Source organism: Myotis lucifugus, unplaced genomic scaffold, assembly GCF_000147115.1.
Source record: "Myotis lucifugus unplaced genomic scaffold, Myoluc2.0 scaffold_990, whole genome shotgun sequence".
Lineage (NCBI taxonomy): Eukaryota > Metazoa > Chordata > Mammalia > Chiroptera > Vespertilionidae > Myotis > Myotis lucifugus.
Genome location: NW_005872038.1, coordinates 24,643 through 48,116, shown reverse-complemented (window position 1 = coordinate 48,116; position 23,474 = coordinate 24,643). Strand labels below are relative to the sequence as shown.

Below are 23,474 nucleotides of genomic sequence, written 5' to 3'. Positions count from 1 at the left end.
TCCCCCCCTCCCCCCTCCAATTGCTTCATAGTTCCATTCCAGGTGCAGAGAGTGGCTTTAGGAGGTTAATCCCAAGACATGGGGTTTTGTTGTTGTTTTAAATATATTTTTATTGATTCAGAGAGGAAGGGAGAAGGAGAGATAGAAACATCAATGATGAGAGAGAATCATTGATTGGCTGCCTCCTGCATGCCACCCGCTGGGGATCAAGCCCATAACCCAGGCATGTGCCCTTGACCAGAATCAAACCCAGGACCCTGCAGTCCACAGGCTGACGCTCTATCCACTGAGTCAAACCAGCTAGGACTTGTTTTTATTTGTTTTTTAATAGAAACCCTTTAGCTGCTTCTCCAGCTCAAAAACCTCCCCTGACTGCCCAGGACCCAGAGGCAAGACTTCTGCCCCTCGCAAGGGGTCTACGAGCCTGTCACGTCCGCTTTGGGCATCTTTGGAGTCTGAAAAAAAAACGACCACCCCCGGACCTTTGCTCCTGATGTTGCTCTGCCTGCAGGTGTCTTCACCCTGTGCCACATCTGACTGGTAACTTCGCTCTCAAATCCTATCTGGAAGCTGACGCCCCCTCCCACTCCAGGACCCCTCCCACTCCAGGACCGACGTGGGGTGTGTGTCAGGCTCAGCCCTCTCCCCGACATGCTGGGGCGCTCCTTGGGGGCCCTGGCACCATCCACACCAGCCAGGTGGGGTCTGAAGCCCGGGCCAGGGGCAAGGTAGGGAAGAGGGAGAGAACTCTTGTTTCACAGGCAAGACCTTGGCTCCTGGACAAGAGGATACTCTCTGAAGTCCCAGAGTGTCAGAAGCTTGCCTTGATCCAGGAGCACTAGAGGCAAAGCTCTCACCTGCCCTGATCTTGGATCCCAGCAGGTTCTGTGGTGACGAAGAGGACAGGATGCAGAACAGGTCCATGTGGGGTGCCTGGAGCGAAGCAGGCCAGAGGACACTCACAGGTCCCGTCAACACCCTACAGCCCAAGACCACCTCAGCCGGAGGTTCACGGGCCAATGTTTTTATTTCTGAGGTGGGGGCGGGGTGCCCGGAGAGGTTAAATAACGTTCACCAGATCACCCAGCAGTGTTGCCAAGCTGGATATAACCACCACTTCCTGAGCACCTACGTGCCAGGCAGGTAAAGCTACATACTGTGTGTAGGCAGGTGCCTGTCCCGGCAGCAATCCAGGCTACGGACTAGAAGGAAACACAAGAGGGTGGACAGGGTGGCACTGAAAAAGGAGTAGGTCAGGTAGAGCCAGAGGAGTGCCTGGGCTGGGGGTGGAGGTGGAGGTGGAGGTGGGATGAGAGAGCAGGGAGGGCTTCCTGGAAGAGGGGCCCTAGCAGGGGGGGCTTGGAAGATGAGAGGTGATTGTGCTGCTTTTCCCAGGAGAATCCTCTCCTCCCTTCTCCCTCACATCTTCCCAGAAAAGTGCTTCAATCCCACCCAACCAGGGACCTGGGTCCCCAGCCCACACCCTCTCCTCCTCCTCAGTGCCTCCAAATCTGTGAGCCCCAAACCTGGTCTTCTCACTGCTCCCCAGCTTGGCCCGCCCTCAGCCCCAAGAAGGGGAACTTGCAACTGCTCAGTGGAGCATGCAGGCAGCTGCAGGCCCACAGCAGCTGCCCTTGTTCTGGGCCTTCAGTGTCACCAGTCTCCTCTCAGTTCCTCTGCCTCTGCCTGCTCGTCCCCCCTAATGTGGCTCGATCCTTTGCATTCTTATCCTGGGCAGCATGGGGGCCCCCTCTGGGCACGGTATGCCACCCCTCCACCCCACCCCTGTGGGTTGTGATCTCCTGTGTCTGGCTCCCCCTCTCAATACCGTGTGGTCTGTGAGGGCAGCATCTGCTGAATGATGACGGGCTGCACGGTGGCATTCCGAGCAGAGGACACGGGAAGTGCAAAGGCCTGGAGGCGGGATCTGGATGTTGAAGCAACACGAGAAATCCCAGGAGGGTGGTTTCGGCTCAGGCAGCTCAGGGGTAGGGTATCAGGGAGGGGCTGCCGGTTGGCAGGCGGTGCAGTGGGTGCCTGGGCCAAGAGCACACATCTGGCTCCGGCGCAGGCCCAGCACCCTCAGGTGCTTCACTGCTGCAGGGATATTTTTAGTGGCTGCTCCTGCAGGGGCTGAGCCAGACAGCTGTCAGGAGAGATTGGGAGAGAGAATGCAGAAGGGTGCAAGCTGTTCTAGCATGTAGATGGGAAAGGGCCAGAGCTATGCCCTGGACCTCTCAGCCTCAGCCTTGTGGTGTAAATAAAGTTTTATTGGAATGCAGCCATTTCCATCTGTTCAGTTACAACAGCAGAGCTGGGTGGTGTGGACAGACTGTATGGCCCATGATGCCAAAAATCTACCTGGCTTTTTTTTATAGAAAGTTTGCCAGGGCAAAATTCTCTTAGCAGGGGATAGGAAAAAGATCGTACCCTTTTATGTAATGATGTTTACTTTGAATTTATATTAGTTCACACAAACACTCCATCCATGCTTTTGTTCCGGCCCTCCGGTCCAGTTTAAGAACCCATTGTGGCCCTCGAGTCAAAAAGTTTGCCCACCCCTGCTTTAGGAGATGGTCTCGACTCACCGCCATGTGACCCTTCCTGTCTCGCCACCTGATGTTGGAGGTGGTGCAAGTTGTCAAGTTGGGGTGCTGAGTGAGGGTGATGAGAAACAGCAATGTCAGAAATGTGGACGGAGGGAAAGACCCACCACGTATTCAGGGCCAAAGCCTAAATGCCTCCTGCCCCCCAGCTTATTAAAATAAAAATAGAATCAAAGTAGAGATTTCAACACCTGCCACTCGCCCTGTGACTCTGATCCCTAACTGCTATAGACTGATGTGTCCCCCTTAATTCCTATGTTGAAGCCCAAATCCCCAATGACATGGTTAGGAGGGAGGGCCTTTGGGAGGTCACTAGGGTTCGATGAGGCCATGAGGGTGGAGCCCTTGTGATGGGATTAGTGCCTTTATAAGGGACCCGGGAGCATTTGCTCTCTCCCCTGCCATGTGAGGACACAGCAAGGAGGCAACTGTCTGCAAGCCAGGACCCCATTATGCTGGCACCCTGATTTGACCGCCAGCCTCCAGACCGTGAGAATTAAGTGTCTGTTGTTTAAACTGCCCAATCCATGGTATCGTTATAGGAGCCTGAACAAACTGAGACACTGACACAGCCCGAAGAAAGAATCTGTACCATGAAATACGCAACCACACACAGCACAGCAACCACACACAGCAATTCAGGCAGAAATGCATGGGCTGCTGTTACAAAGTATCACAAACCGGGGGGCTTAAAGAAACAGATTTGAGTAGGGCTGGTTTCTTCAGCAGGTTCCAGGGGAGGCGTCCTCCTCACCTCTTCCAGCTTCTGGGGGCTCTGGTGTCCTCAGCTTACAGCTGCGTCACTCCGGTCTCTGCTTCCACCTGCACTCAGTGTTCTCTGGGTCTGGTCTCCCTGTCCTTTATAAGGACACTTGTCATTGGCTTTAGAACTACCTGAATCTAGGATGATCTCATCTCAAGATCCTTTACTTAATTACATCTGCAAAGTCCGTTTTCCACATCCAGTCACATTCATGGGTAACAGGAGCCAGGATTCTGATGTGTTTTTTTGAGTCACCATTCAACCATCCTATCTAATACAGATGGAATATGCAAATTGACCATACCTCTGCGACAAAGATGGTGGCGCCCACAGCCAATAAGGAGGGAATATGCAAATTGACGCAACAAGGTGAGAGGTGAAAGGCGGCTCTGGCTGGAGTGAAGGCAGTGCTGGCAGCCAGGGGAAGGAGGCCTATTCTTGCACAAATCTTTGTGCATCGGGCCTCTAGTTACAGATGATGTCTTATCTAAAACTAGAGGCCTGGTGCATCAATTCATGCACGGGTTGGGTCCAGCCGGCCCCGCCCTGATCGGGGTGGGGGTGGGGGGCGATCAGGGGCAGGGGCAGCTGGTGGGGAGGGGTCTGTGGGCGGTTGGCTGGCCGGCCCCACCCCCTGGTTGAACGCCCGGTCAAGGGGACAATTTGCATATTAGTCTTTTATTATATAGGATTTTATCTAGGAGCTTCTGCACATGCAGTGACAAGGGCAGGGGCTCATCAAGAAGCTGCTGTTTGCACCTTTGGGATTCAGATTCTCCTTTAAGACCTCCCTGCAGCTGTGACTCCAGGCACAAGCACCGATTTTCTCCAGGAACAGAGGGCAGCTTTTGTTTCATGGCTTTGGAGCAGAGACTGGGGCGCACACCTCACCTCAGCCATGATTGGTCTCCATGGCAGGGCTCCAGCAGCTGCCTCCCTTGTCTGTAAAATGGCCACGGTGGGCTGGAGGGCTGCAGTTAACAGAGTGCCACTGCCAGCATCATTACTGGGGAGGCATGCCCCTGTCTGTGCCTGACCTGGGGACCCTCATGGTAGCGATGACTGTCCCAGGCGCCGCCAAGCCTCCCGTCGGCAGAAGGAACCGAGGCCACAGTGGAGTGGGGCACCTGGTTTATTTCTGATGCAGTGATTCGCAGGACGGTGGCAGATCTGGGCTGAGGGGTGGGGTAGGTGCAGGGCTGAGGCAGGACTAGAACTCCACCTTGCAAGCAGGGAAGGCCTCGTCCTGCATGGACACTGTGCTGTTACTGCCCAGCACCGTGATGCCTAGCGCCTGGTGCTGGGCATGCGTCTCCTCATACCACTCGTGCATGGCCATGGAGTCGAAGGTGGGGATCAGGGTCACCTGCAGGCAGGAAAAATGGACGAGCAGTGAAGGGGAGGGCGCTCTGCTCTTGTGTCCCAGCCCCTGGGCAGCTGAGGTGCCCTTCTCTGACCACATGTGCTCCGCCTCCCCAGCGGCCAGCCTGTCCCTGAAGTCCCTCTGATCCCACAGGACCCAAAGGGCCCTCTTACAACCCCAGAGACCGGGCCAGGGTTCTGTGAACCCCTCTCTGTGCCTCCCAATCTAGGCTCACCCGGGCCTCCCTGCAGCTCCTTGAACACAACAGGCTCACTCCCACCTCCAGGCCTTTGCCCATGTTGTGCCCTTCACCCAGACTCTCCCTCCTGGCTGCTTTGTAAGCTGTGTGCAAGGTCAGGGGTCTCACACTCACATACTGAGTGGGCAGCCAGGTACCTAAGCTCTCCCTCTACCCAAACTTGCCCGACCCTTCAATGCTCTGTTTCAAGGCTTCCTTTGGGGACGACCCCCGTCCTCTTTCTCAACTGTGTAGGTGCCACACGCCCCACCTGTTCCTCCTGGCCGAGTCTCATGACAGCGGGGAGGCTAAAAACTGGGGGTCAGGAGAGGTGATCAAACCAGCCCTGCCCTCCGTCCCCAGTCAGGTGCAGCAGAGGAATGAGGAAATGGATGTGACAGGAACAGCAACCTGAGAGATGGGGAGGGCGCCTGCCTCCTTTCCTGTGGCCTTGGGGATGCAGGTGAACCTCTGAGCCCCAGTCCCACCTGTGTGGGTTCAACAGGAACACACTGGGAGGCACTGACCTCGCCCTGTGTCAAGACTGTCTAAGGCCGTAGGGTGGTCACTCACCTGTAGGTCACGGTCCCACTGCTGCTTGCCGGCCAGCAGTGCGTCCAGGACGGCCCGCATGCCCTCTTCCTTGTGCTGGTCCTGGCCGCTGATGACATAGCAGAGTGAGCGCACCCGCCGGAAGAACTCCTCATTTAACAGGCAGACGCTGCCCCCGCTGGGCAAGTAGGCCAGGTCAAGGTAGACAGGGGAGCCAGGTGAGGCCTCCAACCCACCTGGCCGGCTGCTGGCTGACCCTGTGGGCAGGAAGGATGGCGTCAGTCATGAGCTTCTGGGCCTGGGAAGGGGCTGAGTCTCGGGGCTTGGGACCAGGCTTCCAGCTCTACGTACACCTCCCTGAGTGCTTCTCCTCAACAGGAGGCCTGATCTCACTGCTTTATGGATGGTTGACAAGCCCTCCCTGGCATGGACAGTTACTCACTGAACTCTGTAAACATCCCTGGCTGCCTCCTCAGTGCCTGGACCCGCCCTTGCCAGTCCCCAGACACAGACATCCTTCAGGCCAGAAGGAGGGGGCAACTGTGGAGGGCTTCCTGGAAGAGGAGGCTTTTGGCACTTGAGCCCTAAAAGCAGCTGATGCCTGGAAGGTTTGCTGCTCCTGCAGCATCCATCTGTTCAATTACTCAAGGAACATTTGTCAAGCCCTCCTGGGCCCCACGTCCTGGAGACATGGTAGTGACCAAGACAGACAAAAATCCCTGCCCACAGGGGCAACAGAGAGCAAGAGCTGGTGTGGGAGGGATTGCGTTGCAAGAAGGAGACCCAGGACAGGGAGGCCTGGATGGAACTGGAGCAGCTGTGCTCGGAGCCTCATCTGCAGCCCTGAACCCAGAGCCATGCAAGGGGGACAGTGCTGCCGCTTTGGGGTGAGTGAATTCTAACACCCGGTTGAGGTCTTGGGCACAGGAAGCCTACCAGACGCTCGATGTCAGGAACATAAATGTTGCGCAGCTCAGGGTGTGGCCCAAAGGGCTGCAGGGCAGTTGCAAGTAAATGAAACTCCTGGCTTTGGGCAAAAGGCACCTGTCACTCAAAGCTGGGGATTGTGGTGGTGAGGATCCCGCATGGAGCCTTAGGAAGAGAAAGCTACTGTGGCTATGGAAAGCGCAAGGGAGACAGGAGCAGGAGAGCTGGGGGGCAAAGAGAAGACGAAGGGGATCATAGGCAGGAGGATAGGGGCAGAGGAGGGACCGGGCAAGCGATGACCTATAGGCTACATATGGCAACCATCTGCTTTCATAAAGATGGTTTGACTGGAATATCTGTCAGGTACTTACTGAGATGCCCTGAGTTTGAGACAGAGATGGTCTGGTCTGCAAAGCTGAAGTTTACCCTCTGGCCCTTTAAGACACTGTTTGCTGATATAGCATGGCGGGGCAGAACCCTGAGTGGCCAACACTGTGGCCTCTCAAAGAGGCCAAATGCCCCAGTGGACAGAGCCTCAGATGACCCCCAGCCTCTCGGTGCCCACAGGCCCGAGGGGCCATCCTCTCCCTGTGCTGGGAACCCCTGACCTGCCAAAGGTCACAGCGGCCCATCAGGTGCCTCCCTTGGAATCTGCCCGAAGACAAGAGGTGATAGCTCAGGTGGGTGCTGAGGCTTGAAGAGCCTCAAGAGACCAGGGTGTCCAGCAGCCAAGCACACCCCTCAGCTCCTGGAGGGGAGGACCCCGGGTACCTGGAATGGGGCCCAGCCCACAAGCAAGTGCTGAGTAAACGCAGCTACAGTTATTACTGTTGTCGTATCATTGCTTTCTCACCAACCCTCCCCAGGTGATCCAGCCCTGTGCTAACCAATGCAGTGGTTGCCAAGTACTGCAAAGTGGTGGGCGTGAGCCAACACGAGCTGGGAGTGTCAGCTGTTTGCCAGGCTCCCAAAACTTAAGAGTAGAACAGAGAAGAGGAACTATCACATAATTCATTTGGTTGATTACACGTGGAAGCATCGCCTTTATACAGTGCTATGCAGGAAAGAGTGTTAACACAGTTGGAGGATTCTAGGAAGATGGGGCGGTAGGAAGCACCAGGAATTCCTCTTCCCACCCAGAGGACAACCGAATTGTAGCCTCAAGTTGAAGCGACTTCCATGGGATTTAAAGGACTGCACAACGCCCCCCCACCCCCCTCAGTCTGGGAGCCAGATATTTAAGCAACTACATATACAGGAGAACTTAGAAAGTCACCGCACAAGCCCAGAGAAAGGTAGAGGCTGAGAAAAGACCTGACAACACTGTACTTTACACCCCAGACCGATCCCCATCACAGAGAAAGCCCACAATAATGAAACACAAAAAGCCACAGCAAACCCCAGGGAAGGAGAAACACTGGATTTCTAGAGTTACCACATTATTACATTCAAACATCCAGTTTAAAAAAAAATCAAAGGGCACACAAAGAGGAAAGTATGGACCATTTAAAGGAAAAACAATAAATCAACAAAAATCAACACTGACAAAGACTTCAAAACAACCGTGTGAAAGATCCTCAAAGAACTAAAGACATGGAGAAAATCAAGAACACAGTGTATGAACAAAATAGAAAATCAATAAGGAGATAGAAAACAAAAAAGTAAACCAAAAAGAAATTCTGCAGCTGAAAAAAAGTGTAATAGCTTAAGTGAAAATTTCATTAGAGGGATTCTGTTCAAGATTTGAACAGGCAATAAATAAATAAATAAATAAGTGATCTCGATGATAGAACAATGGAAATTACCTAATCTGAGGAACAGAAAGAAGATTAAAGAAAGTGAATAGGGTCGAAGAAACCTCTGGAACACCATCAAGAGGACCAACATAGTCTGGCCGGCATGGTTCGTTCAGTGGTTGAGCATCGACCTATGAACCAGGAGGTCACGGTTTGATTCACGGTCAGGGCAAATGCCCAGGTTTCAGGCTCGATTCCCAGTGTGGGGCATGCAGGAGGCAGCCGATCAATGATTCTCTCTCATCATTGATGTTTCTATCTCTCTCTCTCCCTCTTCCTTCCTCTCTAAAAATAAAAATAAACATTAAAAAATATAATAATAATAATAAAAAAAGGAACAACATATGTATGATGGAATTCCCAGAAAGAGGAGAGAGAAGGGAGGGACAGAAAGATTATTGGGGGGAGATAATAGCCCTAAACTTCCCATATTTGATGAAAGACACAAACATAAGCATCCAAGAAGCTTAATGAACTCAGAGACCCACACTGAGACACATGATCAAACTCTTGAAAGCAAAGACAAAGAGAGAATCTGAGAGAAAGTGCTGTTAAAAGGGAATTTTATAGCTATAATCTTACATTTCAAAAGCTTATATTGAAAAATAATATCTCGGAGATTCCAAAATGGCAGCAGAGTAAGTGGAAGCTACACGGACATGCTCCCGGGACCAAATGGAATAACAACTAAAATACAGAAAACCATCCTGAATAATCAGCTGAAGACTCGCTGGAGAGAACCCTGGTAACCAAGGATGGGAAGTGGGACCACAGAGGCTGGCAGGAAGGGCAGAGGTGCACAGGGCTGGCTGAGCTGCCAGGCTGCACCTGAAGTTCCGGAGGGAGATCTCAGCTGTGGGGGGTTCCCACTGAGAACTCTGGGATCTAAACCCCAAGCTGGGCCCACCAGCCCAGAGCACGAGAACTGAGAACACAACACCTGGCTGTGAAAAGCAGCAGGACGGTGTCTGCCTGGGAGAGGCGGCTGGAAATGCAGGTACCTTCTTAAAGGGCCAACACAACATTTTGTGTGCAGCCACTGACACTGGGCTCTGACAGAGGGGGGTAGAGTGGACCAGAGCTGTGTGAGCAGAATCCAGGGTTGTGGGCTCCGGGATTTGAGCTCAGAGGCAGCTGCCCCAGTTTCCTGTGCTGAGTCATTCCCTCTTACTGCAGAGGACATTTCTCTCCAGCAGACCTTTATCATCCAGGTAGCTTTTTCCCAGTGGGGAGGGAGCAATTGCCCCACGATGTAGAAAAACCTCTCACTCTACTCTGAGGCTAATCAAGACGGATAATAATCAGAATGCAGGCAGAGATGAGTCCCTGGAGGCTTTGAGTCTTTGCCTGATCTAATTCTGGACCTGGGGCTAGGAAAAGCAGACCTTGGTGCATATCTTGGTCCTTTCCAAAGGCACCCAGCTCCAGCAGGGGGAGCCACACACTGTGGATTGCTGACAGCTCCAAACGGTCCTCGGGGCCAGTCACAGAGAACATCTGACACTGTCCTGCACTAGAGACTGGGAGTTGTCACAGATCTACCTACTGCACAGACACAAACCCAAACAGGCAGCCAAAATGGGAAGACAAAAAAATAACCCCCAAGTGAAAGAACAAGAGAATTCTCCAGAAGAGGAACTAAATGAAATGGAGATAAGAAATTTATCAGATATAGAGTTCGGAATAATGATGGCAAGGATGCTCAACAGCATGAGAAGATATAGTGACTATGAAAAAGGACCAGATGAAAATGAAGTATGACATAGCACTAATAAAGAACACATTGGAAGTAATACACAGCAGATCAGGGGAAGCTAAGGATCAGATCAGTGAATTAGAAGACAGGGTAGAAAAAAATCAATCAGAGAACCAAAAAGAAAAAAAAAAACACAATTAAAAAACCGGAGGACAGCTTAAGGGAGCTGTGGGACAATATGAAATGTAACTATATTCACATCATAGGACAGTGGTTCTCAACCTGTGGGTCGCGACCCCTTTGGCAGTCAAACGACCCTTTCACAGGGGTCGCCTAAGACCATCCTGCATATCAGATATTTACATTACGATTCATAACAGTAGCAACATTACAGTTATGAAGTAGCAACGAAAATAATTTTATGGTTGGGTCACCACATGAGGAACTGTATTTAAAGGGCCAGAAGGTTGAGAACCACTGTCATAGGAGTACCAGAAGGTGAAAAAAATGAGCAAGGGATAGAAGGTGTTTGAAGAAATAATGGCAAAAAACTTCCCTAACGTGGTGAAGGAAAAAGTCACACAAGTCCAGGAGGCGCAGAGAATCCCAAGCAAGAACTCAAACAGGCCCACACCCAGACACATCATAATTAAAATGCCAAAAATTAAAAACAAAAAAAAAGAATCTTAAAGGCAGCAAGAGAAAAGCAATGTTACCCACAAAGAAGCTCCCATAAGGCTATCAGCTAATTTTCTTCATCAGAAACTCTACAGGCCAGAAGGGAATGGCATGAAATATTCAAGGTAATAATAAGCAAGGAACTGAAACCAAGATTACTATACCCAGCAAGGCTATCATTCAAAATAGATGGTGAAATAAAGAGCTTCCCAGCCAAAAAAAGGCTAAAGGAGCCTATCACCATCAAAACAGCACAGCAAGAAATGCTAAAGGACTGGTGTAATGAGAAGAATAGAGAGAGAAACAGGCATAAAGAATTTATTTTTTTTTATTTTTAAAATGTATTTTATTGATTTTTTACAGAGAGGAAGGGAGAGGGATAGAGAGTTAGAAACATCGATGAGAGAGAAACATCGATCAGCTGCCTCCTGCACACTCCCTACTGGGGATATGCCCGCAACCAAGGTACATGCCCTTGACTGGAATTGAACCCGGGACCCTTCAGTCTGCAGGCCGACGCTCTGTCCACTGAGCCAAACCAGTTAGGGCAGGCATAAAGAATTTAAATGGCAATAAATAAGTACCTATCAATAATAATCTTAAATGTAAATGGATTAAATGATCCATTTCTCAGTGGGAAGACAGGGGTGGGTAGGAGGGAAGAGATCAACCAAAGAACTTGCATGCATATATGCATAACCCATGGACACAGACAATAGGATGGTGAAGGCCCAGGGTGGGGGTGCGCTAGAAGGGGTCAATGGGGGGGTGGGGGAACGGAGAAAGGAGGCATATGTAATACTTTCAACAATAAAGATTTAGCCAGCCGGCATGGCTCAGTGGTTGAGCATTAACCTATGAACCAGGAAGTCACAGTTCGATTACTGGTCACATGCCCAAGTTGCAGGCTCGATTCCCAGTATGGGGCATGCAGGAGGCAGCCGATTGATGATTCTCTCTCATCATTGATGTTTCTATCTCTCCATCCCTCTCCTTTCCTCTGAAATCAATAAAAAGTATATTTAAAAAATATATATATCAAATCAACAACCTTACTTTACAACTTAAAGAACTAGAAAAAGAACAAAGTAAATCTAAAGCTAGCAAAAAAAAAGAAATAAAGATTAGAGCAGAGAGCAATAAAATAGAGAATATAAAAACAACATAGAAGCAATGAAACCAAAAGTTGGTTCTCTGAAAAGATTTTAAAAATTGAGAAATCTTTATTTAAAAAAATTGTTTGCTAAGCCTCACCTGAGGGTATTTCTCCATTGACTTTTAGAGAGAATGGGGGAGGGGGGAAACAAAAAGAGGTACAGAGAGAAACCAATGCAAAAGAGACATATGGATTGGTTGCCTCTTGCATGCACCCCAACTGGGGCTGGAGATGGAACCTGCAACCCAGATATGTGCCATTGACCAGGAATCGAACCTACAATCCTTCAGTGCACGGGCCAACACTCTAACCACTGAGCACACCAGCCAGGACCAAAATTGACAAATCTTTAGATGGGCTTAGAACAAAAGAGAGAGAAGACTCAAGTGAGGAAGATAAGAAATAATCAATGGAGCCCTGGCCAGTGTGGCTCAGTTGGTTGGGTGTTGTCCCATGTACCGAAAAGTCACTGGTTTGAACATACCCAGGTTGTGGGTTCAATTCCTGGTTGGGGTGCGTACAGGAAGCAACCAATTGATGTTTCTCTCTCACACTGTTTTACTCTCTCTCTCCCCCTCCTCCTTTTCTCAAATCAATAAAAACATATTTTTTTAAAAAAATCAATGGAATAGAATAAACAGCCCATAATGAACCCTCACGTATATGGTCAAATAATTTTTATTTTTATTTATTTATTTTTAATATATTTTATTGATTTTTTACAGAGAGGAAGGGAGAGAGATAGAGAGTTAGAAACATCGATGATGAGAGAAACATCGACCAGATGCCTCCTGCACATCTCCCACTGGGGATGTGCCCGCAACCCAGGTACATGCCCTTGACCGGAATCGAACCCGGGACCCTTGAGTCCGCAGGCTGACGCTCTATCCTCTGAGCCAAACCGGTTTCGGCAATTTTTAAAAAATATATTATTTTTATTGATTTCAGAAAGGGAGAGGGAGAGATAGAAACATCAATGATGAGAGAGAATCATTAATCTGCTGCCTCCTGCATGCCCCCCACTGGGGATCACGCCCACAACTGGGCATGTGCCCTGACTGGGAATCACACAGCAGCCTCTTGATTCACAGGTTGACGTCAAACCACTGAGTCACACTGGATGGGCATAATCAAATGATTTTTGATAAGGGTGCCACAACTATTCAGTGGGGGACAGAATAGGCTTTTCAACAAATGGTGTTGGAAAACATGGACATCCACATGCAAAAGAATGAAGCTGAACCCTTGTTTAGCACCAACCTATATAATAAAAGGCCAATATGCAAATTGACCAAACAGTGGAAACGACCGGTTGCTATGACGTGCACTGACCACCAGGGGGCAGACACTCAATGCAGGAGCTGCCCCCGGCTGGCAGGGTCCGATTGCCGAATGGGGAACGAGGAACCAGGGGTGGGTGGTGATGGATGTGGGTGGTGCCAGGCTAAGCCCCCGCCCCACTGGTTGTCCCACACACAGAGGGACACCGGCAGCAGGGCTGGCAAGCGGGCAGGAACGGCCAACCTCTTGGACCCTCTGAAGGCGAATGGGGAACTGGGGGTGGGTGGCGGCAGTGGGTGGGGCCAGCTGCCGGCAGCCTGGGAAGATGGTCCTGATCGCAGGCCAGGCCTAGGGACTGTACCTGTGCACAAATTTCGTGCACCGGGCCGCTAGTATTTAAAAATTAACTCAGCCCTGGCCAGGTAGCTCAGTTGGTTTTATAGTTTAGCTGAACTACTAATGATGGATAAGACAAAGGGACCATACCTCCTGGTGGATAATTGTCCAGTCAGGGCGCATACAAGAATCAACCAATGAATGCATAAATAAGTGGAGGAACAAAAATTGATGTCTTTCTCTCTCTCTCTCTAAAACCAATTAATAAATTAACTCAAAATTGATCAAATAGATAATTTAAGAGCTAAGACTATAAAAATCTTGGAAGAAAACATAAGGCAAAAGCTTCCTGACGTTGGATTTGGCAATGAGTTCTTGGATATGACACCAAAAACAAAGGCAACAAACAAAAAGACAAACTATACTTTATGTTAGGGAAAGAAAGTAAAAACTTTTGTGCATCAAAGGACACTATCAACAGAGTAAAAACGCAACTCACAGGCCTGGCCATGGTGGCTCAGTGAGTGGTTAAGCGTCGACCTATGAACCAGGAGGTCACTGTTCAGATCCCAGTGAGGGCACAAGCCTAGGTTGCGGGCTTGAACCCCAGTAGGAGGCATGCAGAAGGCAGCCAATCAACGATTCTCTTTCATCATTGATGTTTCTATCTCTCTCTCCCTCTCCCTTCCTCTCTGAAATCAAAAGGCAACCCACAGAATGGGAGAAAATAATGCAAATCATATCTCATAAGGGATTCATATCAAGAATACAAAAAGAATTCTCAGAACCCAATAAAAAAAATATAAACAACCCTATTAAAAAATGGGCAAAGGACTTTGTAGACATTTCTCTAAAGATACATAAACAGCCAACAAGAGATGAAAAGATGCTCAACACTGCTAATCATCAGGGAAGCGCAAATCCAAACCACGAGATAACACTTCACACCATCAGGATGGCTACTATAACACAAAACACAAACAGCAAAGTGCCGAAAGAAAATAACTACATCTAGAGCAGTGGTTCTCAACCTTCTGGCCCTTTAAATACAGTTCCTCATGTTGTGACCCAACCATAAAATTATTGTCGTTGCTACTTCATAACTGTAATGTTGCTACTGTTATGAATCGTAATGTAAATATCTGATATGCAGGATGGTCTTAGGCGACCCCTGTGAAAGGGTCGTTCGACTGCCAAAGGGGTCGCGACCCACAGGTTGAGAACCACTGCTCTAGAGAAAATAGACACAGGGATGAAGGCAAAGTAAAGACTATTCTCAGATGAAGGAAATGAAGAGAACTGTTAGCACACCTGTGCTATGAGAAATGCTCAAGAAAGTTTTTTAGGCTGAAGGGAAATAATAGCAGAGGAAAACTTAAGGAATGAAGGGAAACATTAAGTTCTTTTAAATATATGTTATTGAGAGCAAAAACTGTAATAGTATCTGGTCAGGTTTTCAATGTACCATCATAGTTCATACAACAACTATATTATAAAAGGAGGATAAAAGGATCTATAGAGTTGTAGAGCTTCTACATTTTACTTGAAGTGATAAAATATTAATTGTACAGACTGTAAACTGTTCTGATTCTGTATTAATTTCATCATGAGTTTAAAATCCTCTATTTGGTGCCTAAGGCAGCTTCCAAAACTTTCTCTTTATAGATGTAGATGTAAACAAAGCTGACTTCATTTTTGTGTGTGCCCCTGATTTTTTTCAACTAGACTCAGCCAGCACCCAAAGCCTCACCATTAATGACCAGCCGAGTTTGATAAGCTTATATAATGTGACCATAACGATTCCTAGCAGCAAAAGGCCAGAATGGCACAGCAACTGAGCTAAATATCAAACTGGTGTTAACTGTAAACGAGTATCCATCGTAAGACCAGCAGAAGGTATGGTCCTTTTGTCTTGTCCATCATTAGTAGTTCGGTTATACCAGGGGTGGGCAAACTTTTTGACTCGAGGGCCACAATGGGTTCTTAAACTGGACCGGAGGGCCGGAACAAAAGCATGAATGGAGTGTTTGTGTGAACTAATATAAATTCAAAGTAAACATCATTACATAAAAGGGTACAGTCTTTTTTTTTTTTTTTAGTTTTATTCATTTCAAACGGGCCGGATCCGGCCCACGGGCCGTAGTTTGCCCATAGCTGGGTTATACTATAAACATTTACTGTAACAACGGTCTAGCAGCGGAGATTATCTGCGCAGACTGTGGGGTTACTTTCCGTTCTGACCCAATCTTCCTACAATAAATTGTTATAAAAAATATATAAAGAGTGGCCTGCGGGGAGGGAGCCTGCCCAGTGGGCGATTGGGAGCTGTGTGCAATCCAAGTTAAAAAAAATTTTTTCTTAAATGCAGAAAATAAGTGTTGGTGAGAATGTGGAAAAATTGGAACCCTTGTGGCCATGGCCGGGTAGCTTAGTTGGTTGGGGTGTCATCCCAATAAACCAAGGTTGGGGGTTTGAACGCTGGTCAGGGCACATACAAGAAGCAACCAATGAATGCATAAATAAGCAGAACAACAAATCAATGTTTCTCCATCGGAAACAGTAAGAGGGCCTTTTTGTGGAGTGCTATCTGCCCAGAACTGTGCTGGGCCCTTTACAAATATGTTCAAAACAAAGAAAGAAATTGGCTCCCTTGTATACTGTTAGTGGAAATGTACAATGGTGGAGCCTCTATGGAAACCAATATGGAGGTTCCTCAAAAAATTAAACAGAATCATCACATGACCCAGCAATTCCAGTTCTGTATTTATCTCAAAGAATTTAAAGCAGGGTCTTCAAAGAGATGTTTATCTATGTTCATAGAGGCATTATTTATAGTAGCCGAAAGGTGGAAGCAACCCAAGTGTCCATGAACGAATAAATAAACAAAATGTGGTCGGTCCATCTGTACAATGGAATATTATTCAGCCTTAAAAAGGAAGGAAATTCTGCCCTGGCCCATGTTTTACAGTGGTTAGGACCACAGGGTTGTGGGTTTGATTCCTGGTTAAGGGCACATACCTAGTTGCAGGTTCAATCCCGTTTCTCTCTCTCTCCCTCCCCCTCCATCCTTCCCTTCCACTCTCTAAAAAAGCAATGGAAAAAATGTCCTTGAATGAAGATTAACAAAAAAAGGAAATTCTGACACATACTACACCATGGATGAGCCACGAGGACATTATGCTAAGTGAAATAAGCCAGTCACCAAAAGGATAAACACTGATTCCACTTCTATAAAATCCCTAATGGAGTCAGAGCCAGAGACAGACAGGACGGTGGACGTCGGGCTGGGGAAGGGGGAGGGGGAGTTAGTGTTTAATGGGGACGGTCTCAGTTTCACAAGGTCGAGTTCTGGAAATGTACGGGTGATGGCTGCACAGCAGTGTGAATGCACTTACTGCCACTGAACTGGACACTTCGAAATGGTTAAGGTGGGAAGTTTCATGGTCTGTATCTCATCGCAATGAGAGAGAACTGGAAAAGGTTAGCACAGAAGGCTCGAGACTGCTGTCCTTAGGAAGGCCTGGGCTGGCACCTGGGAACAGATTTCTGAAGAGCTCCAACATTCCGTAAACGAACACCGTTCCTATAGCAACGTGGCTTAAGATGAACACTGGCTTTCCCCTTGCTGAGGAGTCTGGACTATGGTACAAGCCAGACAAGGATGCTGATTGATGAGCCCCCAAGTGAAACCCCACGGCTGAGTCTGATGGGCCTTCCCAGTGGCGGCCACATCTCCCATGTCATCACAGCTGGCTTCTCAGGAGTTAAGCACATGGTAGGGGACCCCACTGCGAGGGGACTCTAGAAGCCTGTGGACAGGGTCACGGATGGAGGGGGGAGTGGGGAGTGGGGAGCAGCCCCCAACCCATCTTTTCCCTCTGCAGCTCCTGCCCTGTGTGCTGTGAACTCTCATATATTGTAGCCAGCCGAGCTGTGTCCTCCTAGCCAATCAACCTGGGCCTGGCCATAAGAACCTCAACACGAAGGGTTATGTAAAATATCCTACTAACTTCACCTGTTTCTTTTCCCTCACTGTGGCACTGTGGCCACTAGCAAATCTATGACATATGTGCTCACTGTGTTTCCATTGAGCAACTGGGATCACCAGTGCACCCCTACTTTATAGAGGAAACTGAGGCTCAGAGAGGGTGGCAAGTGTGACTAAGGCCACACAGCATTAGGAACAGAACTTGGGCTGGTAACCCAATGCAGATTTCCAGCTCCCAGGTACTTACCGGATGGGCCCCGAGGGGTCATCTTGGGGACTGAGGGCTTTCTGGACAGGGGTGCCCGACCGCCCTTGTCACTGGGCTCGCTCCGGGCGCTGAGTGGCCGACTGGCCCGGTCCCTGCCAGCCAGCCCCTTGGTCTTGGCAGCGATCGCTGGAGTGGATTTGGAGGTGGCAGTGCTGGAGGTGGGGCGAGCCAGGGACTTCCGGGTATGGCTGAGGCTCTCTTTCAGCCGGGCCTGTTCGGGGGGCAGCAGCTCTGGGTCCACCATGCAGATGTTGGGTGGGGTTGGCAGCGGTGGGGGAACCTTGAGGGGGTTGGGCAGCTGGTTGTGACGAGGGACTCCAAAGCCCTCCATGTCCTCATCTGAGTCTGCAGTGCCAGGGGCAGCGGGCAGGGGGTCTGAGTCGGACAGCGTGGGCAGGGACTCGCTGACAGATGTAGGCGGTGTTTCCTCAACCCCCAGAGCACCTGCCCGCTCCTGGGACCGGGCGCTGCTGTCATTGGAGCTCCCAGGGGACGTGGGGGCCGGCGCCATGGGCACCATCTTGCGGTGCTCAAACTCACAGGGCGACACCAGGCACAGGTCCACGTCATGGGGGGAGGCCGAGCGCCGCACCCGGGGGCCTCGAAGTGGGAGGCTGAGCCCTGCCTCGCTCATGGGAACAGGGGGCGGTGGCAGCACCTGCTCAAAGGAGACGGACAGGGACTCGTCCACCTCTGTGGAGTGCGGGGAGCCCACCTCAGCCGGCAGGGAAGGCGTGGTCACCGTGGGGGAGCCATCCGGCCCCGCCTCCCCACCCCGCAGGGGGCTCAGTGACAGCTGCCTGCTACCCTCAGCTGGGCCCTGGGGCGCTCCAGCTGGCGGGGGGGTGCCACTGGCTGCCAGCTGCTCCTGAGTCTTCAGGCTGCTACTGTCCTCCCCTGTGGGGCTCAGCACCAGCTCCAGGCTGTTCCCTTGGGTGGGGGTGGCCGCCAGCTGGGGGACAGGAGAGCTGCAGGCCTCTATGGAGGGACTGGCCTCTCCACACCGGAAGTTGGGGGGGCTGGGGGGCCCATTCCCCGCCAGTGGGACACCCGGGCGGTCATTGTTCGGTGCTCTTCGGGGCTTGGGGGCTGCCTGGGCACCTGCCTTCTTGCCACTGACCACAGCAGAGGATGCCCGGGACAACTCCCTGGGCTGGGTCCGAGGGACACTTGGTTTGGGGTCCTTCTTCACCTCCCTGGGGTGCCTAGCTTCCTTCTCAGCCCTGCGAGAGGCCTCGGATCGTGGCGGCTCCTTCCGGGCCACCCCAGAGCGCTCCTGGGCAGGCCTGGCAGGCACCGTAGTCCGACCCTCTCTCCTCAAGCTGTCCCGGGAGCCCACACTTTCCTTGCTCTCGGTGCGCCGAGGCCCTGTCAGGTCTTGGGGGGTCACCACGGGCTCCCGCAAAAAGCCCAAGTGCTGCAGGCGGACCAGGCCGTCCAGGAGGCGAGCAGGCGGCGTGCAGCCAGGGAACAGCACGCGCACTACCTTCTCAGTGGGGCCCGTGGGATGCCACACCAGCAGGGCACACACGGAGGCCAGTGTGCGCTCGGCACCGGCGGAGGGCGGGTGCAGCACGTACATGTCCAGCCGGCCGACACCCATTTTCTGGAAGAGTACCGTGGGCTCGGTCGGCGTCAGCCCCCGGCTCAGGGGCAGAGGCTCTATGCCCAGCCGGGCCAGAAAGGCTTCGGGCCACCTCCGCCTCATCCTCGCCACGCACGAGGCGGGAGGTGGCCCCGCGGCGTTGAGGAACACCACACCCAGGCAGGGGGAGACGAGTCTGCGCAGCCTGTCATCCCCAGAGCCCCCGCCGGTGGCTGCCTCCTCGTGCTCCGCCAGCTTGCGCCGCAGCAGACTGTTGAGGCCCGGAAGGCTGTCAGCGCCCGCGTGCGTCACCAGCACAGCGTCCACCCGGTCCAGGTGCCGCACCAGCTTCCAGAAGCTCGACTTGGGGTTGGAGCCGCCGTTGACCAACATAGTGAAGCCGTTAACGGCGAAGAAGGCGGCGTCCCCGAGGCCACCAGGGAAGATGTAGCAGCAAGGCCGGGCGAGCCTGAGGAAGCCCACAGATGCTGGTGGCTCCAGCAGCTCAAAGGGGGACGGCAACTCCAGCGACTCGGCCACATACTCCAGGAACTCACGCAGGCCCTCGGAGGCCGGCCGCTGCACTGGGGGGTTCAGCCGCAGCCGGAGCCCGCCCTGGAGGCCAGGCACTTCGGGTGCCAGCTGGGCCCAGTCGCCAAAGGTAGGGCAGGTGATGGTGAGCTTGGGCGGGTCTGCAGATGGGGGTGCAGAAGCCAGGAGATCCCGGATCTGCAGAAGGGGGGAGTGGTTAAAGGGCCACCTGGAGCCAGGCAACACCCAGTACCTTGGGAAAACTGAGCAAGGACACCACTGTCCTGCCCCTGGGGTTGTGAGGGTCACTTGTCACCCTCAAGACAAAACCCAGGCCTCCCGCAGTCCTTTCTCACCCTGCTCCCCTAATTCCTCCCGCCTCTCTCACTCTCCTTGCCTCAGGGCCTTTGCACTTGCTGTTCCCTCCAGGGAGGTCTTCCCTGCCCTCTCACTGGTTCTTCTCTTACCGTGGTTACATCACTCACTACAATGTGAACATACAGTTTTCGGAGTTTTTTTTTGCTCATATGCCCCACCCAGACTAAGGATTCCAGAAGGGAACTGGGTGCCACTTGAGGCCTCCGGGATGCCTGTTATCCACAGGCACCCTCTTGGACCGCACACTGCAGTGGGTGATGGGCCCACACCCCGACAACAGGCGGGATACCTGTCACCGTCATTCTTCCAGAGGAGGGGATGGGGCTCCAGACAGCAAGTCACGGGGGCCACACAGCCCAATGGGAACAAGCCAGGATGCAGAGCTGGGGGAGGCAAGGTGGGGAGGAGGCAGCTTACCTCTTTGTCCCTCAGAACCTGGAGGAAGTGGCGGGGTGAGAAGCCCCCAGTCTGGAGCAGCAGCTCCCCTGTCTCCTCCAGGCAGGGCCCAGCCAGCACCAGAAGCTTGTGAGGGGCAGGGTCTAGGAGAAGGTTCCGGAGCTGAGGGAGGGGGAGACTGTTAAGGCCCTATTCTGCACAGTGACATAACCAGCACTCCCCATGGGTGACCATCAACCCTAAATCTATGTCCTCCTCACCCCCCAGACTCCTGCTCATTCTACAAAGCCTGGCTCCAGTGCCGCCTCCTCCTGGAAGCCCTCTGCACCCTTTCAGGGCTCCCTCAAGCCCACCTCTCCCCATGGTCCAGCCCCAAAGCCATGAGCTAGCTGTTTCCTAGAGGGAGCATTTTTGATTAAAGGAATCAACCTGTGCGAGGGTCTCTACAGGAGTGCCCTGGGCTCTATCTTGTACATCTTCTCCTAGCTACTGGGGAGAAGGATACAGACACCCACGAGCTAGACCAGTGACGGCGAACCTATGACACGCGTGTCAGAGGTGACACGCGAACTCATTTTTTGGTTGATTTTTCTTTGTTAAATGGCATTTAAATATATATCAAAAATATAAGTCTTTGTTTTACTATGGTTGCAAATATCAAAACATTTCTATATGTGACACAGCACCAGAGTTAAGTTAGGGTTTTTCAAAATGCTGACGCGCCGAGCTCAAAAGGTTCGCCATCACTGAGCTCGACGTACTAAGAAATCAACTACTAGGGCCCAGCCAGAGGGAACACAAAGTGCAAACATCAATCAGGCCCTGCCTTCCCACTCCCCGCCTCCAGACCCTCCCTCTCCCATTCCTTCCTCCCAAACTCCAGCCTTTCTGATCCCACCTGCTCCCACCATCACCCATGCGGAGAGGATAAATTAGAGCTGGAGCCATGGGGGTGGGGAAGGCTTCCGAGGGGCGGGGGCCCTGCTGCTGGGTGCTGGGAAGAGGACTTCAAGGACACAGGGGATCAGAATGGGGGATGGTGTCAGTCCCGCAGCCCACGCCCCCAGGAGCTGACGGGTCCCTACCTCATCACACAGGGACTTGTCTGACGGGTTCACGAGGACCAGGATGTCCAGGGCGTCTCCTCGGAGGTGCAGGCTGCGCTGGCCTGCGTGGGAATTGGACCCTGTGAGTTTGGAGCTGGGCCACGTGCCCACAGTCAGGCTGTCCGGGGTCAACCCTGCCTCCCTGTGTGACCCCAGGCAGCCACACGTCCCTCCAGGATCTGTTTCCGGGGAATCCCAGCCCGGAAGAGGTGGCCTACAGGGTGGTGCCACAGGTCAGGATGAGGCAAGAACAGGAAGCCTGCCTCAGTGGGCCTCCCACTGGAAACAGCAGGGACAACAAGGCCACCGCTGCTTACGAGGCCCAATTCCCAGCTGTCAGCTGTGGGGGATGCCATCGTCACCCCCATTTTATAGACAAGGAGCCGAGCCCAGGGAGGGCCATGAGGGAACATGGACCCTGAAGCAGGACTATAGGAGGATGGGGAAGTGGCAATTGGGGCTGGAATGAGGGGCAACAGGGGGGAGCCGAGGACAGGGAAGCCAAGAGAGAGGAGTGGGGTTAATTCCGGGATCCCAACCCTAAACTGCCCCATGGAGTCCAGATGTGCTTCCAATATGGAGCACCCGGCCCGGAGGAGAGAGAGGCAAGGAGCCTCCAGGGTCACACACGTGGCTATTGCCTCATTCAGGCGGGGACACCAAGGCACAGAGAGGGGAAGGGGCCCCTGAGGTCGCACAGGGCCAGCAGGATTTCCAGTCCCCCCTTCCCACGAGGGGTCAGGAAGCCACCAGCACCGCTGGGACAATGAGACTCCGAGTCACTTCCTTCCCCTCCCATAGCAGCCTGGAGGTGACTCAAGGGGCTGGCTGCAGGGCCGGCTGAGGTGCGGAAGCTACAGGCAACTCCAGGCCCGGCCAGCAGCTGGGCCGTTGACCTGCAATCACCACAGGATCTCCAAGGAGCCACAGGCTCTGTGGGTCTTGCTCAAGCATCTCAGCTCCCTCCTGGACCCTGCTCCTTTATCGGCTCCGCAGCTACCGAGCACCCACTATGTACCGACCCAGTGCAGGGGTCTCAGGCACGAACCAGACGCCTTCTCTGCCACACGAAGCCCACAAACCACCCTCCAGGCCTGCCCGGCAGCCCCTCACTCATCTGTCAAATGGGAACAGAACACAAGTACCTGCCCCGTGGGCTGTTGAGGACCAAGGTATAGAGACGTCTGGACCAGAACCCACCCCCCACCCCCGCTCCATGCTCAGCTCCATGCTCAGTGGAGGTCGGGTGTATTGTCACTGTGGTCGAGGCATTCAGAGAACACCTGCCCAACGATCACACAAGGGTCCCCAGCCTCACCTTTCACGATGCTGGAGAAGGTGGCCGAGTGCCGGGACACAAAGATCTTGAGCTGCTCATCCAGGCTGCAGATAGCAGGGTCAATGTCCCAAGACTGGAGGCCTGGGGGGGAGGGAGGGGAATGGAGGTGGAAGTCAGTCCCCACCCCCCCTCAACGGCCCCTGCTTCTCCCTCATCTCAGTCATCTCCTCCCCTCCAGCATCTGCCCCACCCCAATCCCCTGTCTCATTGCTCCTTCTCAGGCCCATCTTCACCTCTGGGCCTTGGCACCAGCTGTGCCCATTGTCTGGGCACCACCCCCTCTCAGGTGCTCTACGCCCACTGCATTCTTCTGCACCGTGCTGACACCATGCAAGCTTAAAGCTGGTTCCTCCTCACTCACCTTGGGTCCACGCCCCCTCCCACCCCACCCCCCCCTACACACACCGTCAACCCTGTGACTTCCCCCCCGGGGGCCCTGGGGGGGAAACCCTCCAAGAATGAGAACCGGGGGGGGGGGCCCCCCATTTTTA

The 23,474-nt window shown here is 52.3% G+C and overlaps 1 protein-coding gene across 1 annotated transcript in view; it reads right to left on the bottom strand.

Moving 5' to 3' along the window:
• Positions 1 to 4,031: 4,031 nt before the first annotated feature.
• The window catches only part of MAP1S (microtubule associated protein 1S), a 20,149-nt gene continuing 706 nt past the window's right edge, over positions 4,032 to 23,474 (bottom strand). The window contains 8 exon segments of the mRNA XM_014449019.2: positions 4,032 to 4,735; positions 5,544 to 5,779; positions 17,628 to 19,329; positions 19,331 to 19,386; positions 19,389 to 19,962; positions 20,560 to 20,700; positions 21,624 to 21,706; positions 22,963 to 23,068. Of these exon segments, the coding sequence (XP_014304505.1) occupies positions 4,580 to 4,735; positions 5,544 to 5,779; positions 17,628 to 19,329; positions 19,331 to 19,386; positions 19,389 to 19,962; positions 20,560 to 20,700; positions 21,624 to 21,706; positions 22,963 to 23,068 (3,054 nt within the window). The 3' untranslated portion in view covers positions 4,032 to 4,579.